General features: G+C 39.1%; 1 protein-coding gene across 2 annotated transcripts; it reads left to right on the forward strand.

The window, feature by feature from the left end:
• Nucleotides 1-5,120: 5,120 nt before the first annotated feature.
• Nucleotides 5,121-18,317, forward strand: tes (testis derived transcript (3 LIM domains)). Of its 2 annotated transcripts, XM_085412978.1 has the most exons (8): nucleotides 5,121-5,323; nucleotides 9,588-9,673; nucleotides 11,909-12,431; nucleotides 13,399-13,993; nucleotides 14,027-14,229; nucleotides 15,475-15,690; nucleotides 15,832-15,990; nucleotides 17,114-18,317. In XM_085412978.1, the coding sequence occupies exons 1-8, from the start codon at nucleotides 5,297-5,299 to the stop codon at nucleotides 17,303-17,305; spliced, it is 2,001 nt and encodes a 666-aa protein (XP_085269104.1). In that variant the 5' UTR covers nucleotides 5,121-5,296; the 3' UTR covers nucleotides 17,306-18,317. The 2 variants fall into 2 exon arrangements, with proteins under 2 accessions (XP_085269104.1, XP_085269103.1); XM_085412977.1 differs by having other exon boundaries at nucleotides 13,399-14,229; nucleotides 17,114-18,308.
• The last annotated feature ends 296 nt before the right edge of the window (nucleotides 18,318-18,613 follow it).

Here is an 18,613-nt window from a genome sequence, read left to right on the forward strand (position 1 = left end):
AGATTTTAACAAGATATTTGGGAAATAAGATAACTTGCTTTCTCATGAGAAGCAGTGAAGCTAGCCAGCTTAGCTCCTCCCATAGTTGCTGTAATGTTGTCATGCAATAACTGGGAACTATGTGCACACACTGCATACGGTCAATGTGCTTTTTTAACTTCCTATTCAGTTTCCTGCATGGCCTATTTATGCTCTGGTTTTAGAATAGAATAGAATTCAACTTTATTGTCATTGCACATGCACAGGTACAGGGCAACGAAATGCAGTTTGCATCCATCCAGAAGTGCTTTAGTGATATAGATATATTACAATATATATTAGCAATAATATAGATATGTAAGTATATTACAGGAATGGGTCTATTATGGTATGTTATAATGTACACGGTATGAAGTATGTTGTGAATGTTCTATAACTATAAGTATGTACAGGCTGTAGTGAGTACAAGCTATGTACAGGCTATGAACAGGATATAAATCTGAAATAAAAAATACTATACAGAAATCTGAGATATACATACAGAAATGGGGACTATGCAAGTTATAAACAGTTGTAGGATTAAAAATTATCGTATGTACAGAATGATTATTTACACAGAACTATACAGTAGTGCAGTTAAGATAAGTGAGATATGTGGATAATTTCTACAGAGGCTATATAAAGTGCAAGTGGTTGTGAGTGGTGGTTCAGTCCATGTTATCATTGTGTGTTTGAGGGTACAGTTGTCCATTGTGTGTGTGTGTATGTTCAGTCCATGAGTTTAACGTGGGTCAGATGTCAGGAGGCAGAGTTCAGGAGTCTGACAGCTGTGGGGAAGAAGCTGTTCCGGTTCCTGGTGGTCTTAGTCCGGCGGCTCCTGTAGCGCCTCCCAGAGGGCAGGAGGGTGAAGAGTCCATGTGATGGGTGACTGGGGTCTTTGATGATTTTCCCAGCCCTTTTCAGACACCGCTTCCTGTAGATGTCTTTTATGGCAGGAAGTGGTGCTCCGGCGATGCGCTGGGCAGTTTTCACGACCCTCTGCAACGCCTTCCGGTCCGAGGCAGAGCAGTTCCCGTACCAGACTGTTATACAGTTGGTCAGGATGCTCTCGATGGTGCAGCGATAGAAGTTCACCAGGATGTCTGAGGACAGGTGGTTCTTCCTCAGAGTCCTCAAGAAGAAGAGGCGCTGGTGAGCCTTCTTGACCAGCTTGGAGCAGTTGGTCGTCCAGATGAGATCCTCGGAGATGTGGACTCCCAGGAACTTGAAGCTGCTCACACGCTCCACAGCCGTCCCCTTAATGTGGATGGGTGGATGTGGGTCAGCATTCCTCCTGTAATCCACGATGAGCTCCTTGGTCTTCTCTGTGTTAAGCAGCAGGTTGTTTCTGTCGCACCACTCAGCCAGACGATCCACCTCCTCCCTGTAGGCGGCCTCATCGTTGTCACTGATGAGGCCAATCACCGTGGTGTCATCTGCAAACTTAATGATGGTGTTGGAACCATCAGCAGGTCTGCAGTCATGGGTGAAGAGGGAGTAGAGGAAAGGGCTCATCACACAGCCTTGCGGTACACCGGTGTTCATTGTGATTGTAGATGAGCAGTGGTTATCCAGCTGGACATGTTGGGGGCGGTTGGTCAGGAAGTCCAGTAACCATTTGCAGATGAGGGAACTGATGCCCAGGTCTGTCAGTTCCCTGATGAGTTGTGAGGGGTGGATTGTATTGAATGCTGAACTGAAACAGCATTCTAGCGTATGTGTTGTTGTTGTTGTTGTTTATAATATGCAAATAGAGGTGATGCTCAGCAGATTTTGCTAACTTTTGATGGAGCGAGGATAGCTGTTTCCACAGATTTATTTAACCTGTGGGTGTTTATGATATAAACTGGCAAAAATTTATTTAATCAAACACTAAGACATCATCATCAGAATACACGGCTTTAATTTTGCTATGAATTTTTTTTTTTATGACTTTATTGTTGAATAATATATTTATACAACCATATTTAGTCACTGCATCCTCATTGCTTTTCCCCATTTTATTGTTTGAAAAACAAAAACGGTACTTTATGTGAAATAGACAGATTATTTGGATGAAAAAACAATGAAACATTAATAAATCATAATCCACTATTAGCTGGTATTGAATGGCTGGCTTAAATGCTGTTTACAGCTCAGGAAGGAATCTCATTGTTCAACACAAAGCAGTGTTCTGAGCTTCCTCTCTCTTACTGGTGGAGCAGCTCCACAGATGAACTGCATCAATGAGCTAAATTCAAACCAGCTGCCTGGACACATGTACTGTGAACCCTGCATGTCAATAAAAATATTTCCAGACATGAGATAACTTGTTTTGTAATGGTACAAAAACTTTACATCTGGCGTTTTAGCAGGTGTGAGGCATTAAGAAAAAGACACCTACCAAATGTTAGTTGAATTTTCCCTGTGAAGACAGGAGGCATCAAAATCATTTTTTTTAATATGCTGGGCATCAATACCCAGCTTTTGTCTTGTTTTCTTCCCTTACACAGTCACCTTTAGTGGATGTAGTTCTTGGGAATGTTGACCTATTGAGGAGTAAGTATTGAACAGCTAAGACATTTGACAATTTGAAATGCCTTTAAAATTCCAGCATTCTAGCATCTTGGATTCCTTCTTAATGCCCGATTTAAAAGATATCTATGACATACTTGGGAATTTAAGAATTGAAAGGAAATTTACAAGGTAGCAAAGTAACGTTAGTCACTAATGCCACCTCCCTCCATTGGCTGTCTTCTGTCTGCTATCTACAAGTTTTTCCTATGCAACCAAGCTGATAAGCTCAGTGCAGAGGAAAAATAAACAGTAAAAAGCATCTGCAGAATTCACACAGACTTACAAAAACAAAGCAGGCAGTATCTTTGATCCATGTGTCTGTTAAAGTTTCCTTGAACTGAACTTAGCCCCTACCAAAGTTTAGAGAGATAATAAGTGCATGAAATGTGAACTATACAAAAGAGTGTAAAATCTGTTGAGGTCACAGTGATGCAGCACTTTGAGAGTGTACAGCTTCCTGATATTCTTGCGTGTTTGGGTGGGGGGAGCTGAAAATCAGCATGGGAGGGTAAGTCCTTCCATGCATCCATACAGTTATCTGTAGGGTGAAAGGTGGGGCACACTCATTTGAACTTTTTAACTTTAGTTACTCTCTCATTTTATGTGTGTGATTTTTAAAAAGTATTATAGTTGGTGTATTCTGGTTCAGGGTCACTTTTAAGTGACCCACTTTCCATCTTGGAGTCACATTTAACAGCATGTCTTCGGACATGATGCGATTTTATTAGGGTTTGGATGCAGCGATTGAATGAAACAGTTGCCTGAGAGTTTACAGGCATACCAGAAAACATAGATCAGACATCACAGGGAATGAGAGCATCGGCGAAAAAACTGCATCAAAACACGGTTCTTTAACAGTTAACACGACAGATCAAGTGGCCGGGTGTGACAGTGCTGCTTCCACTAAACCAACACACAGGAAGTTGATAACGACTATTGTTTCCTGTCACTGAGTCAAAACTGCAGCTGTTTCGGTTCAAACCACAAACATTAGTTCAAAACACGGACCAGCTGTAAGTCTGCGGACAACGAGTCCTAAGATTATTTCAGTTGCTATATGTGATTAAAAATTAAATTTCTTGTCTTGTCACAAACAAATTACCACACCGTTATCAGTGTATAATTAGATAATTTAATAATTTAGAATGTATTTACACATAAAGATGAGGGCCGGAGGAAAAACCGTAACTGCAGCAGGTTGAATGTGTCAAATACACTCACATCCTTTGTTAGGTAAAGACACGCCCTGTTGTTTCCTGGTTGGCTACCCTGTCCTCCAGTGCCTCTTTTTTGTACTCTTATTGGTTAAGACGGAAAATCTGTCAAAACGGAAGTCCCGCCCTGTTCAAACATCAATGAAAAGTGTACGGGACCTCCCGAGTGAAAGTAAAGTCAAGCTAGAAAGGAAAGAAAGAAGAAATGAGGCAAGTCCGGAAGTAATGAAAGTGTTTTTTTCACAGTAAAAGCGCCAGATGAGCCCAAATTGTTGGAAAAGATTAAATAACTGCAGTGTCGTGACTAGTTAACACCAGGCTCCAAGTAAGATAGTTAAAGCAGGTCTTTCCATCACAGTGTATCTTTTATATGTCTTTGAGGATTATAAATTGATAGACATACTAATTTTGACCAATAATAAGCATACCCAAGTGTTTACAGGTGTTTACAATAAATACTGTTTTGGTTAATTAATGTGATTACTGTGCCCATGTTTACTATTTCATGCCAAAATAAATATATAGTCAACAGAACCAATTATTATTTGTCCAATACCTCATTTTCACTATCTTGGGTTCTGTAATGAAGCAGCCTCATCAATCTTTAAAAGTAAATATTTTTGTTGTGTTTTCCTTTTAAAGTCCTTTCTGAGACCACTTTTTTTGGTTTTACGTCTTTGTTGCTTTGGAGTGCCAGGAGTGCCAGAATGAAATTAATATATACATTGTTAAATAATTATCTGAACGTGTCATTAATTCATTAAGATGGAACTGTCACTTCAGCAGTTGAGCGCAGTGACAGTTTGATTTGTTTGTCTAAAAACACAGATCCCCAGGCTAATTTTAAAATTTCAGATCACATCTTAATATTTTCACATGGAAAACTAGTGAATGGACGACATTGCTTATTTCAGACCAGCACTGGCCACGCCCCAAAATTAGGTAATAATTTTAATAAACATGAGCGCAAGAGAGAGGAAGACACTCTACAATGAGCTGAAACATTCGCTTCTTATTAATTCCTGCATATACAATTTTTATCATTCATATTGTGTCATTTTGTATGTCCCTCGTGATTTCATCGCCCCCTTCACTCTGGCGTGTGCCACTGCAGTAATTTTAGTGGCCACCCCTATGAAAAAATCCTAGAGGCTCCCCTAGAGTTTAAAACAAAAAGTCAATTTGTAATTTATCACATAGATTTTGAAAATACATGCACAAGTATTTAAATACTTCATCATACTGACACAAATAAGACCCGACTCATTAGTGGGCAACGTACGTTTTATTTTGAAATGCCCAAACGGAAACTATCGACTTGATTCCGGCGAAGTTATCACCTGTGCGGAGTAGAAGCAGGACCCCCAAAGGGAAATCAGTGAGGGCAGCAGGATTTGTTTTACATTTTTCCGGCACATTCTCCCTGTTGTCTGTGTTTGGATTCGACAGTTGTTGTTTTTTTTTTTTACGAGAAGCACGTCTGGAATAAGAAAACGTTGAACACAAAAATGGAAATAGAGAGGGAGCTAAAGAAGGTAAGCTTTGCCCCCGTGTTCTTCGTAGATATCTCGCACAGTTCGGGGAACGCCCTTAAGGTGTGCAGAGGAAGGGACAGGTGGCAGAAAAGTTACAGTACTGCAGGTTATTTTACAGTTTAAGTTTCGGTTTTAATTTCGAGATATTAATGGTCTTTATTTATGTTTTTTTTTTTTTCAATTAAAAATCTACTTAGTTCGCTTAAATACGCTTATTTCACATCATTGGGTAGTTGATATTGCTGGAACAAACTCACGTCGATCGGTTTACAAACTTGGAAAACATAGGTCGCGCCCTTTTTAGTTACTTCCCTTTCAGAATAAGTTCCGATGTAAGAAACTGCGTTTGAAATGTGACAAAGTCTCACTCTGCGTATCAACCAAACCCCCAACCTCTGTAACTTAATAGCGGAACAGCTTGACCCATTAACGGACCCATTTTACGTACAAAGTCGTCCTCCTTGTTCAGGGTTTTGATACTGTATTAATCCGCGGTGCTCAGCGTCCTCGGCTCTCTATTAAGTGGAACAAATCACTATGACAGTAAAATGCAAACCAGCTGTGATAGTTAATTTGTCCATAAGTAAATGTTGGCGTTACAGCTGCCGAATTGAGTGTTGAACTGTCAGCAGGGTTTCAAGAATATTAAGGCTCATGTCACTCATAATGCACTTAAGACTGTAAGCCAGATGCATCAAAATCTAATGTTTTTTAAATAGAGTTTGGCCATCCAAGGGAGAAGACAAAAGTTAAGAGTCAGGACAGGCAGGAAACCTTTTTACAGTACACGCTTTGTCTAGTGAATAGTCATTCATTCATCATCATGGATCACTGTAGATACTCGTTGTTGGCATTCACTAGATTCCTCTTATGCACCCCTTCTCCTTAGTTTACTTATGGTCCATAGATAATCTGTATAAATAATTCTGTTCGAGGAATCCAGGTTTATGTAGTGAATACACATGAATATCAACCAGTCAGCATTTTCCATAGAAGCTATTATAACCTCTTAAGTAGTTTAGGAAAAGAAAAATGCATTTTAACATCTGTTAAAGCTTTTGTAGTTATCAGAATCAAACTATATGGATTATTATTATTATTATTATTGTTGTTGTTATTTATGGTTATTGACAAGTTTATACACAAACAAGGATTGTGTTTTGGTGGCATGGTGCAAAAACATTGGTACTGTACTGTTAATTTATGCTACTAAGTTAACTTGAGCTTTGGGGGGTCTTTGCACAGACCTGCAGAGATTTGGTAGCAGTGAAGGTGGTTACACAGACTGGTGGTTTGTTTTGTATGAGTTATTAAGCTGCAATTTAATGTCTTCAGCCACTTGTAAAAATATGGTTTACATTTTTCCTGCATTAAATTTCAGAGCTTTCAGCTTCACTCTGAAAAATTGACTAAGAGTGAGAATTTTACAGGGACAAACTGTTTCAGTGAAGATGAGGGAATCCTCTCCTTAAATAGGTCTGAGCAGCTGGATAACCCAGACAGACAGTCTGACATCTGCCTGTAATCCCTGGGGGAGATCAGCCTGCCACCGCTGCAGGATTTCTGTCTGCAGGAGGCTGCAAGTTCACAGAGATGCTGCTGTGATCTGTGTTGCGCTTGTTCAGGAAACATTATCATTGTGTTTAGGTGATATTATACTCAATTAAGGTGCTGCATTCTACTTAACAGAACGTCTGACGTAATAGGCTGTGACTATAGGGTCGCGGCGTACAGCATTGCCATTCTGCTGACTCTTAGAAGTCTGTGGAGGTCTGGCTAGGTTTATTTATTACCTAAACACCTAAACCATCATTAAAGCTTTCATATGACTTTGTGGTAGAAATAGAACCACACCAAAGGATTTCTCTGTTTGTTTAAATCCTGCAGTGATTACAGTGTTATGAACTGAATTTCAGTTCAAGCCAGTGAATCATGAAACCAATTAAATCTTTGTCTAAAACAGCAGTAAGCGAACTGAAAAATAGTAATATTTTTTATGACCGTATTCCACCTTTACAGAGGAAAGTTTGCCTTAAAAATAGAAAAAGTTGTTCATAAATTTAAGGGTGGTTTGACTGAAACTTCTTTGACACCGTCTGTTATTTAAAGCATTAGAAACAAGATGTATACATGTAAGTAATTGAACATTCTTTTTAAAAATATGTGTTTTACATATCTTACATCATCTTCATGATGTTACAGAAACTGTGTCCAGCGTCTGAAAGTAGCTGGTCAGCTCCAGCTAAAGCGACTACTTCCTTGCCACTGGCCTGCAGCTCTGCCCTTCTCCAGTAAAGTGACTCATGAACTATGACTCACTGGACCTGAATCATAGACTTTGTGTCTAAGCTGGCTTGTAGCAAAAGTGTTGTCATCAAAATTAATCACCCCACAGGCTTAGTCATGAAACAAAGTCATTGATTAACTTGAAGTGTGAATCCAGATGGTGCAGCTGCCTTCCAGGGAAGCATGTATACATGCTGAATGAGCTCTGCCAAAAACAGTCGTCCTCCCTATGCTTGAGATAAATATTTAGGCTTCAACCACTTATCCTGTCCGCCCTTAAAGCATACCGATAAACGTTTGCATTTGCAAAGTTGAAAATGATGTTTTAGTTGGTAGTGTAAAATGACATTTTAAATAATTTGTTCTTTTGTCTCAAAGTTCAAGTACTTTCTGCAAGAGCCTGAACATCTTTGTAGTACCATCTGAAACCCCCTGAGAATCAAGGACTGGAAGTTAGCAATGGATGCCTGCACACCTTTTGTAATCTTGTTTACTTTTTCATAATTCAGGTTAAACTTTTTATTTAGACAACACTGCCTTCCACAAATATTTCTGCATCAGTATTAAAATGCAAGTAAAATCATACACAGTCCTACCCCAAAAGAATCATGCTTAATTACACAGAAACTCTCATCTTCCCTAGTTCCCTGTGACAGGCTACTCCAGGCTGCTCCTTAAGTTCTGTTTAAGCTGCTCATTGCAAAAGACACAGGAGGCGAGTACATCTTACAGTTTAACTAAGATTTACTGATGTGTTTAGTACTTTCTAGGACCATGCTGGAACAACTTATAATTGGGCTTCTTAACATCTCCCAGAGGACAAACGTCTCATTCTGGAAATTGTGGTGAATGTTAAAAGTCTGGCATCAAAGCTTCACTTTTAAACAGGAGCCACTGTCTGTCTGCATTTCTCACTCATGTACACATTAAGCCATTAGGATGGTTTGCGACCATATATAGGCAACTATTCAATAACACTAAGTGGCTGGTGGGATCCCATCAGGCACCCTGCTGTCAAGAGATGTTTTTGACCCAAAAAGACATTCTCTGCTGAGGAATGCAGACAGACAGTGACTGCTGTTTAAAAGTGAAACTTGCAGCAATTTCCAGAGTGAGACTTAATTCCCCTGGGAGATTTTAAAAAGCCCAATTTAAGTTGTTCCAACATGATTTATGGTGGTACTACAAAGTAGCAAAACGTAAATCTCATTTAAGCTGCTCCTGCTCTGTCTTCAGTAGGAATCTCTCTGCAGTGGGATCTACAATCTTCCAAGACCTGAAGTGGGCGTCCAACATAGACAAAATGATCAAAAGGCCCAACAGAGGATGTCTTTCCTGTGTTAGTTCAGGAAGTTCAATCTGCCTCAGGCACTGTTGATCAAAATGTACTCTGCAATACTTAAGTCTGTTCTTTGCACATCAATCATCAAACGGACAGTTGGGACTGCAGAAAAAAAAAAAAAAAGATTGGCGCAGATTTTCTCTCCATTCAGGATTTCAAGACAAATTCAGAATCAGACAAACATCATACCCTGGACACAACAGGTTCCAACTCCTCCCCTCTGATAGGCATTACAGAGCACTGTACACCAAAACAACCCATTTGTTGTAAATATCTATGTACTTTATTTATTCATATAATATGCTGTCACATTCCCATATAAGTAGACACTTATTTGTTTCTTATTCTTTCACAAGTTGTTCCAACATCGTTGCACTCTGATCTCTTTGCAACAATGCAAATATAAATATGTTAAACATGTTATTGTCTCTGTCATGTTGCTATTGTCTGTTTGTCTGTCCTGTTATTTAAATAATAAATGTATGTGTACATATACTTGGCCAGTGAAGCTTATTCTGATTCTTCTCCCACAAGTATCATCATAAACTTTTTCCCTCATTTAAATACCGTATTCTGCTCAATAGAAAACAAAACACTGACAGTATGTGTCATTTCCTTTGTGTGCTTTATTTACAGGTGACGCTTGGCCATGAGTTTGGTGCTGGAGCTGCCTGTTTGAAATGCAAGGACAAGTGTGAGGGCTTTGAGCTGCATTTCTGGAGGTTTGAACAGTTCCTCTGCACATCATCACAGTTTCACAAGTTTCCTTTTCTTTGCTTCCTGTGTCCAAATTGCTGATTAAAGAGTGAGTCGCTGTTGTCTTGAGCAAAGCTGTGAACTCTTCAGTACGACTTTAGTTTAACAAAAACAAACAAACAAAAAATAGTGTTTAGTAAGGTTCAGTCAACAAACACCATATTTTAGTGCTTTTTGGGCTGAATGATAATAAACAAAATATACCTCCTTATTTTCATGCAATGGGTAAGATGTCTTAGGCAGTAGGCTGCCATTTTCAGTAAACTTGGCAGGAGTATATCTCTTGTATGTCTCTTTCTGATAATTATTCTTTCTGATAATAATAATTCTGATAATTAGTGTTTGACTTCTGAAATGCTTTTCTTGCATTGAAGGATAATATATTTCCTTTGAAATGGAGTTGTTCACCCTTGAGAACTGCAGGCAGCGTATTATTTATAGTGGATGGTAGGTGACACGCCTGCTAACAGACAGGAGTAAGAGCCTGCGCTGAAGATAAGCGCTGGTGTGGTCATGGTCAGCATTTTAGTCATCTACAAGAAATAATTACTGCTTTAGCTGTATCCCATGTTTGCAACATTTTCAGTGCTTTATGTGCTGTTGGAAAACAATGAAAGCAGCATTGCTCCTGTAAAAGCTGCCAAAGTTCTTTGATAAAACACTTTTACCTCATAACAACAAAGAACTTGCTGATTATTTTTGTTGTTGGTTTACTTTGGCATTTATTAAACTCTCTCAGATCCAAACTAACATGTTAAAACACATCGGCACACCAAAAACTCCAGAAACTATTCTTTGTAATGTAGAATCTACTGTTTTAGTCAAATGAGATGGGTGGCTTTGGAAATGAGCAGTTTCTTTCTTTGTTTGACTTATATAGTAGAAATGACATACTGTTTGTTAGCTGTTGAAATACTGGTAATTATAATATTTACTCAGAGCTTAACTTTGAAGCTTAGTTTATTGTTGAGCTTGCAGTGCAGGAGGGCAGTAAATAGAGATGGAGCTGCATGAGATGGTAATTGTAGTAAGAGGAGAAATGCAGACTCTTTACAAAAATTTTGATGCAATATTAAGCTATATTTATATAAAATATTTACTTTCCTCCTGTATCTTATGTAGAAATATATCACTATATATTTTAAAACTCAACTCAGTAATGTTGAATACCATTATGAATCAGAGCCGTCATTTAAAAAAGCATGCTTATTCTGCATGACAACAACATTTCACTCATTGACCCAGTCTGTCAACTTCCCAGCTTGCTTAATTAAAAGGATTCCTATAGCAGCAGGAGCCATCGGCCTAATGGGAACATGCTGTTCTTGAGAATAGAATTTAGTCTAATGCGGCCGGGGCTGAATTTTCAGGCAAGGTTTTTATCATAATTCTATGAAGACGCTATAATTAAAGGTTGTCACCTGCCCTCTAAAGCTACAAGTTAGTTTTGATTGTAGAGCCTGTCATAATCATTTATTATAGTTATAGAGTTTTTTTGTAATTCAAAAGTTAATGGGTCTTAAACAATCAAGCTAGGTAAACATAATCTAAACAAAACAAAACTCTATTGTAAGTCATTTCACTTTATGTGTGTCAGAGGATTGCTGTATAATAATACAGCAATCCTCTGACACTTTTTTTTTTTTTGTTGCAACACTGATGAAAATACCTTTCATTTTCTTTAAAATATGTTATTTATCCCAAAGTTGAGAAGCTCTTTCTTCATCAGTTTTAAAATGAAGTTAAAAAAACATAAAGAAAAGAGAAGATATTTTTCTATTTCAGTGTTACAGAGTTTTCATCTGGTTACCTATGAGTATTGCTATAACGTATTGCCTATTCCACTAAAATTCTGAAGGCCTGTTTGGGCTGGAGCATGCCTTCTAGTTACAAATTATGTCATAGTTATATCAAAAGATGTGTTGAGGCATGATAAAAATGCCAGTAGTTCAGTTTTAACACAGAACTTATTGTGTTGGTATAATGGTGTAGGAGTTTTTATTTAATATTCTAAAAATAGAGGGAGGTGAATGAAGTGAGGATTTATTCAAATTTATCAAATATACCAGCTATAAAGAAGAATATGTAGTAAAAAAAACTGAGACATTGCTTGTTTAGTTTGAATAAAGCAATGGTAATTTATTAGTATCAAGGTTTAAAAAGTCAAAGTCCTGAACATTTTGTTAAATTCTTCTTTGCAGAAAGATATGCCGAAACTGCAAATGTGGCCTCACAGAGCATGATGTGGCGATGAACTCGGAGGAGAACAAGAAGGTAGGCAAGCTGTTTGAGGACACTAAGTACACCGGCCTCATCGCCAAGCTGAAGATGGATGGGATCCCCAGCTACCAGGGCAACATGGTGACCATCACTTTGCCTAGCCCTGCCACTGCTTACACGGTACCACCCAGTGCGACCTCTACTGTTGTGCCCCCTTCTGCCAGAGCCGGCTCTGTGTCGTCGTCTGCCACAGCTGGTTCTGTGTCCCCGTCTGCCACAGCTGGTTCTGTACCCTCAGCTGGAGCCTCTGCAGGTTCGACAGGCATTGGGGTTCAGGGTCATGCTCGGGTTCAGCCTGTACCAGCCAGTGCCACACCAGTCAGGGCTAGCAAAGTGCCAGTCACTGTCAGTGCCACATCAGCCAACGTAGTGCCAGTTCCTAAAGATGTACCAATGAAGACTGTCACCTATGAGTGGGCACCACCAGTGGCTAACAAGTACCTGGTAAGAGTTCATATTAGTTAGAAAATAACTTTTCAAGTCTAAATTGAGTTGGGGTTTTTTGTTTTTTCATTCCCCACCCTCATAAAACCCCCAAAAAGCATTTAAGCATTATCATATGGTAAAGGATTCATTGGTATAAAAAAATTAACATATTAATAGATAATATTCCTGCCTTGATCAGGAAGTATTGGTGGTATTGCATCATTTAAGATTTGGTAATAGGCAAAAACACATGAACCATAGATCGATGTAGGTGTAGTCAACTAAAAAAGTCAACCTCTTCCTTTATGACACTTTCCTGTAACCTTGTGCTTGTCTCCAAAGTGAAATTTAAGGCAAGATGTTACCATTTTAACACACTGGAGTGTAGATGGTTAGAATTAGACTTCCTGGCATTGTTCAGGTGCACAGAGAAAGACGACCTTGAAGGGGAGATTAGCCGAATCATTTTTGTTTGTTTATGCCTCCTAAAGTTCAAGGTATTAGAAAACCCTTGGCTAGCTACTGCAGAACAGAAGGTCTGCACATTTGATGTCACTGAATCAACAGTTTTTTGTTTGTTTGTTTTTGTTTAGGTCTTTTTTTTGTTTAAAAGGTCTGTTTCTTCTCAGTAGCAATTTCTTTCAGAAATATGTTACAAAATGTTGTTTTATTCAGTTGTCTTAAATGTGTGGCGGGGACTTTTGAAGCACTGGTGATTACAGTAAAGAGGATGTCATTTTTAATGCCAGCATCTCTCACCACCACATTAATCTTATGTTTGACATTAACTCAACTTTCTCGTCTTTTGTTTAGTCTGTTTTTGTATCTGTCCCATGTATTCCTTGTCTTCTCACTAAAAAACAAAACTTCACTTTCTTTCTGGTTAGTCTATATCTAATCTGTCTCTCTGATCTTCTTCTGGTTGTCCTTCGCATTTTTCTTCATTCCCTCTGAGGTGACTCTTTTATTGTCTGTCTCTCTGTAGGCTGTGCGTTATATTGAGTTGCTCCCACCAGAGAAACGCCCAGTGGTTGGTACAGAGGGAGCTGCTTACCGTCGGCAGCAGATGGCCCGACAGCTACCTGAACACGACCAGGACCCGTCCAGGTGTCATGAGCTGAGCCCTGCTGAGGTCAAGCTGATGCAGCAATACGTTCGCAAGTACAAGGATGAAGCCCTGGGGGTTGGAGATGTCATGCTGCCTGAAGAGATGGCTCTGGTTCAGGCAGGAGGGCTGGGTGGATCTAGTGTTGGGGTTGGAGGGGCACCTAGTGCAGGAGGGGCTGAGTTTGGACCTAGAGGTGGTGCTGCTGCTGGGAGTATTGGTGGGGGTGGAGGTGCTGGCTATAAACCAGAGGCTGGGGTTGCTGGAGTTGGATTTGGTTCAGGGCCTGGAGCTGCAGGACCTGGTGTTGGGGCTGGAGCTGGTGGTGGTTTTGGATCTGCAGCTGGTGGAGTTGGAGCTGGTGGTGGTTTTGGACCTGCAGCTGGTGGAGCTGGAGCTGGTGGTGGTTTTGGATCTGCAGCTGGTGGAGTTGGAGCTGGTGGTGGTTTTGGACCTGCAGCTGGTGGAGCTGGTGGTGGTTTTGGATCTGCAGCTGGTGGAGTTGGAGCTGGTGGTGGTTTTGGACCTGCAGCTGGTGGAGCTGGAGCTGGTGGTGGTTTTGGACCTGCAGCTGGTGGAGTTGGAGCTGGTGGTGGACCACTTTCAGGGCCTGGCGTTGGACCAGCTGGAGGAGCCATGGGTACTACTGCCACCGCTGGAGCCATGAGTGTCCCTGGAGGTCAGCAAGCTGGACTACCACAACAGAACTTTGTAAGTTTTTTCCCCCCCTCAGTTCACTGACCATCTGCACTAAAGTTAAATTAAATAAAAATGTATATGGTAAACACATGACATGTCACACTATAACAGATGGGAGGAAAACATACAAAGCAAAAAAAAAAAAATCCTCACTCACAGTTTTGCATAATACAAGATGAAAGTCTTTACCAATAGAACAAGTTCCAAGAACACAATGATATGTTTGACATCTAGTTAATAGATGGAGACAATAATTTTAAGAGGAACTTTATTTAAAAAAAAATATATTATTATAATATCATGAATAAAATAAAACATGGTCAGAATACCTGTTCCCTTCCTATCTTCTAGCATACCCTCAAACGGGGGAATTACACATGTTGTAGTTTCATTTAGTGGTTTTCTAGTTTATTTCCTGTGTGTAAGTCAAACTTAGTTTCATAATATATTTTTCCTTTGGTCAGCCACACTCCTCTTACAGTTGCCCTAGGGCTCATCGGGAAGCCCGATCAACACTTATATAAACCCTTGAAATTACATAGCGTCTACTTGTGACCTTCACATCTCATAAGAGTTGGACCCACTCCACCCTGCAATACAAATCACCTATATACACACCTTTATAATATAATGTTTCTATAATTTCACATTTCCTTCCCTTTCTGCTCATCCCATTCATCTGGAAACCCTTTGATGTCTTAAGCTTAGAAATCATGCACAAAATGTTTCTTTAAAGATGTGATGAATTGCTGGTAATATATGAAAAATAGATTTTTAATAGAATATGTAAATAGCCATAGTTCAAGTTAATACATTTGACTAAGTTCAAATCTTAACTTTTGTATGACTTGGTTTATTTATCAGTTTTCAGTCATTTCCAAACTTAACACTAGGTGGAGCCATAGACCAACCATCCCATTTGAGGATGCTGGGTTTTTATTTAATGCAGTACTGTTTTTCTTATCATTACCATGTGCAGTTAATTCTTTTTGTGGATTTTTATTTCATCCTGCTTTCAATTTTACTACAATTCATGTAAAATAAAAACAAACCCAACAACATTCAAAGAGCAAAGTTACCATTGATGGAAACTTGTTATGAAATACTGTGCAGTGATAGTTTGTTCAAATCAAATATTTAGGAGAGGATGTAACAAACTATTCTGATTTTTTTTCTCCTATATAATAAAATATCAATAGAATATATTTTCATAATGAACTATACAGCTGTACTAATGTACTGTACTTTCCCTTAAAGTCATGCCATCAGTGCCAGCAGCCCATGCGTAAGGGTGAGCCAGCTGTCTATGCTGAGCGGGCCGGTTATGACAAGATGTGGCACCCAGCATGCTTCGTCTGCTGTACCTGTAACGAACTGCTGGTGGACATGATCTACTTCTGGAAGAAAGGCAAGATGTATTGTGGACGGCACTATGGAGACAGCGAGAAGCCACGATGTGGAGGCTGTGATGAGGTGAGATGAGGATATGATCATTTGCTTCTCTTTTGATTTTGGTTAAAAAAAATTGCATTTCATACACATCTGTGTGACCATTCATAGCTGAGAGTTTGTTAGCACCGTTGATGCTACATTCTGATGCATGTCTGTTTACAGCTGATCTTCAGTAACGAGTACACTCAGGCTGAGGGCCAGAACTGGCATCTGAAGCATTTCTGCTGTTTTGAATGTGACTGCATTCTGGCTGGAGAGACGTATGTTATGGAGAATGACAAGCCTGTCTGCAAGCCCTGCTACATGACGAACTATGCTGTGGTAAGTCTTTGTTGCTCTGGGTTTCTTTCTTTAATTGGCTCATTGGTTTAAATACACCAATGATCCATAACATTATGACCTCTCAGAGATGCATGTGATGGTCTGGGATACAGTAGAACATAAGTGGGTAGTCTGTTTGCGTAATCAACATTTTGAATATGGCCACTAGTCAGCAAGTCTGATATGCAGAGGCTACAGCTCATTATATACAATACTATAAGAATAATTATGGTGCTGATGTCTTGGGGTACCTTTGAAGTTTTAACGCAGTGAGCTGTTTTGTTGCACACAAATGAGCACACCAGGTAGAAGGTCATATTGTTTTGGCTGATTAGTGCAATTGAACTTGAAGGATTTGTTATCAGGGAGCTGTAGCCATACCAAAATTCAGATTCTTGAGTGCATATTTTTGGCCTTAAACACCCTAATGAGCTCTAACAAGAACAACAACATCTTATATTGGACGACACAGTGGAATGTTATGGTTTGATCTAAAACCAGATGTTTAAAATAGAAGATTGTCACATTTCACTCTGATCACTCTCTTTTGGAGGCCATTATAACACACCAACAATGATTATAGCATTTTACTTGTTACCAAAGCAAATTACTTAGGGATTCTTAGGGCTTCGTGCAAAATCGTCTCACCCAAGTCAAACTTTGTGAAAAATTGATAGGGGAATATATGCTGGCCACCCTAAGCCAAGAATGTGAAGCGCTCGGTGTGTGTTTACTGTGTTTTTTCCAACATAATCCACAGCAAAGCTTATGTTGTCATATAACCAAATACTTGCCTTTGCTTGTAAGAGTTGAGGAATCTCTTTTTTGTTTGAGATAGTAATTACACTGTGCTGCCAAGCATTTTTTAAAAGTTTTTAAACGAAACATATTTCAACGTGTCAGGTATTAATTAGGCACCATGAGGACACCTTATAGTTTAAACCACATACATACATAGTTTGACTGCAGTGGAGGCTAAAGCTGTTAGGGGAAGAAACTACATAGAAATAATATAGAAACTTGAAGAGTTTGAATAATAATTTTAAAATGAATTGTGGAAAACCTAGATATCTGAAACTTAACTTAAAAAAACTTGACATCATTATTTCCTACCTCTTGCCAGAAATGCTCATCTTGCCAGAATGCAGTAGAGCCTGAGGCCCAGAGGGTTTCCTATGGTGATTATCACTGGCATGCCGAGCCACAGTGCTTCAAGTGCTCCGGCTGCTCCAAATGCCTGATTGGCCAGCGCTTCATGGCAGTGAAGAACTTCCTGTTCTGCTCTGTGGAGTGCAAGAAGAAAATCATGGCTTAAAGGGCCAAGACAAGTCCTTCATCTTCTTCATGATCACTTGCGAAACCAGGAATCGTACAGAGAGAACACTGGTACAGCTACAATAGTCTGTTATGGTTCTTTTAACAGAAATAGTGCCTGATCTCTGTAGTATGGAGATCTACTGTAACAGTGAAACCGTTTGAATTCAGGTACTTATTGTAAGTCCAGAAAGATCGCAGCACTGATATATCTTGTAGTCTCAGATAGTTTTAAAAAAAAGGGGGTTTCCACTTTTTTCCAGCCTTAAATTTCTTGTTTGCTTTTCGTGCACTGTTATTATTTACAGATGAGATTTCTTTCTTGTTAAACCTGTGACCACTAACCTATTGCTGGGTTTTTGTTTGTTTTGTTGTTGTTTTTTGCCACCTTTTTACTACTTTATATAAAAACTACTGACATTCCCTTTCCATGCACCAACGTTACTGTCAGTGTTAGCCAGATTTGAGGCTGGTTGAAAGTAAATAATCAATGTAATATCAAACTTGCAGTCTGTAGCTAAATTTGAAGTTTTGATGAATTAAATTTGTGCTTTCAACGAGACATTAAAAGTAAATTCTTCCATCTCTGTCTACAAATGGCATATACTGTCTTGTTTTATTGTCAGCCAGCAATGTTATATCATAGTATTTTCATACTTATATCAAGGCAACAAGGTGTTGCAAATAGCTCCTTGTTAGTTTATTTGTGGTATTAAAAACAGGTTTTTCTAAAATTACTTCTCTCACATACAACAAAATGCTAAAATGGTTAAATTCCTGCCTTTCAAGGTCTTAATAGGATCTCTACAAATATAGTTACAGCTTTAACCTTTGATTGTTCTGCTGTTTCTTCTATTTGGATGACCTTGGATTACAAAACTATTGGATGACAACAATTGAAGAGCACTTTGTTGTTACGGAGTTTAGACTTTAATGTGGCTCTTTTCAGATTATCCATCTGTTCCATGCTCTTGATCACAGTATCTCAGGAGCACCTTGAAGGAGGTTTTGTCACATTTAATACAATGCTTTCTTGGATACAAGGAATGTTGAGGCAACTTGAAACTATCACAATAGTTTATGAGAAATGAAAATCCCACAAATGTCTCAAAGGATACAGTAATAAAGTGTTTACACAAATGAACTGCAGCTTGACTGGTTGTCAGAGGCATTAAGCTTTTAGGAGATAAAAATATCTCCAGAAACTCTCGTTTGGAGTGACTTCATACCTTACACTGAATCTCAGACGTGCTTTGTTTGTTCACCTCCTACTGTTATAGGAAAAAAAGCAGTTTAACCAAAGTATCCA

Source organism: Rhamphochromis longiceps, linkage group LG7 (assembly GCF_057381845.1).
Source record: "Rhamphochromis longiceps isolate RC_006_pf linkage group LG7, R_longiceps_female_GT1.1, whole genome shotgun sequence".
Lineage (NCBI taxonomy): Eukaryota > Metazoa > Chordata > Actinopteri > Cichliformes > Cichlidae > Rhamphochromis > Rhamphochromis longiceps.